At 48.2% G+C, this 1,608-nt stretch overlaps 1 protein-coding gene across 1 annotated transcript; it reads left to right on the top strand.

Annotated features, from left to right (window-relative positions):
• Positions 1-223: 223 nt before the first annotated feature.
• On the top strand, positions 224-1,166 carry KCNJ5 (potassium inwardly-rectifying channel, subfamily J, member 5; the record flags this gene model as incomplete). The annotated part of the gene is made up of 1 exon (XM_009071738.1): positions 224-1,166. A coding segment is annotated over exon 1 (940 nt), but the record flags the coding sequence as incomplete, so codon positions are not given.
• Between the last annotated feature and the right edge of the window lie 442 nt (positions 1,167-1,608).

Here is a 1,608-nt window from a genome sequence, read left to right as displayed (position 1 = left end):
AAGGGGTTGGAATGGAGCTTAGAGATGATCCAGCCCCAACCCCCTGCCCTGGGCAGGGACACCTCCCACCAGAGCAGGTTGCTCAAGGCTTTAGCCAACCTGGCTGTGAACACTGCCAGGGTTGGGGCAGCCACTACTTCCCCACTACGTCTCCTTCTATCTCAAACTTTCTCTCTTTGATCCTTCTGTCTTAAACTGTATGTCTTTGTTCTCCTGCAGCCCAGCCATGGCTGGAGATTCTAGGATCTTCATGAACCAGGACATGGACATCGGAGTCACATCCAGAGAGCCGAAGAAGATCCCCAAGCAGGCTCGGGATGATGTCCCCATTGCCACGGACCGAACTCGCCTCATCTCAGCAGAAGGTAAGAAGCCACGTCAGCGTTACATGGAGAAGAGTGGCAAGTGCAATGTGCACCATGGAAATGTCCAAGAGACCTATCGATACCTCAGCGACCTCTTCACGACGCTGGTGGACCTCAAGTGGCGTTTTAATCTCCTTGTCTTCACCATGGTCTATACCATCACTTGGTTGTTTTTTGGGTTCATATGGTGGCTCATTGCCTATATCCGAGGTGACCTGGACCACCTGGAAGATGAGAACTGGATCCCCTGTGTGGAAAACCTCAGTGGATTTGTTTCTGCATTTCTGTTTTCTATTGAAACTGAGACAACGATTGGGTATGGCTATAGGGTCATCACGGAGAAGTGCCCTGAGGGCATCATCCTGCTCCTGATCCAGGCAATTCTGGGCTCCATTGTCAATGCATTCATGGTGGGATGCATGTTTGTGAAGATCAGCCAACCAAAGAAGAGGGCTGAAACCCTCATGTTTTCGAACAACGCAGTGATTTCCATGAGGGATGAGAAGCTCTGTCTCATGTTCCGGGTGGGAGACCTCCGCAATTCCCACATTGTCGAGGCTTCCATTAGAGCCAAACTCATTAAGTCCAAACAGACCAAAGAGGGAGAGTTTATTCCCCTGAACCAAACAGACATCAACGTGGGATTTGACACTGGAGATGACAGATTGTTCCTGGTGTCACCTCTCATCATTTCCCATGAAATCAATGAGAAAAGTCCCTTCTGGGAGATGTCTCGCACTCAGCTGGAGAAGGAGGAGTTTGAAATTGTGGTCATCCTGGAAGGAATGGTGGAAGCCACAGGTAAGGATCTGTCAGCAATCAGTCGCAATTTTGAGGGGGGAAGAGGTAGAATGGAGTGCAGCTTGGCAGTAAGATTTTACTGTTGATGTCACCAGGACTGAGAAGATATTGGGGCTTGTCCTTCTCTGGTGACTGACTCAGGTGGGATGTTGTGGTCTGAGATAACTAGCAGTAAAAGATTAGCTCATCTTGTTTCACACTCTAAGTCTGGGATTCAGACAGAGGGTTTGGTTAAGGAGCTGCCCATAATCCCTTAGATCCATGGGGAAAAAGCAATGGATTAAAGGAATTCATGAGGCCTCTGTTTCCTGTGATCAAAATTCCTGGTGCAAATCTTTTTCCATTTCTCCTCTGTATTAAAAATTGGCTGTAACTGTGCTATTTTGGGGATTGCTGTAGTGTCACTTTTTAATGGAGGCTGTGAAGTGCCCAAGTATTACTG

Source organism: Acanthisitta chloris, unplaced genomic scaffold (assembly GCF_000695815.1).
Source record: "Acanthisitta chloris isolate BGI_N310 unplaced genomic scaffold, ASM69581v1 scaffold7433, whole genome shotgun sequence".
Classification (NCBI taxonomy): Eukaryota; Metazoa; Chordata; class Aves; order Passeriformes; family Acanthisittidae; genus Acanthisitta; species Acanthisitta chloris.
The sequence above is the reverse complement of the archived record's forward strand: the minus strand, read 5'-3'. Positions and strand labels throughout refer to the sequence as shown.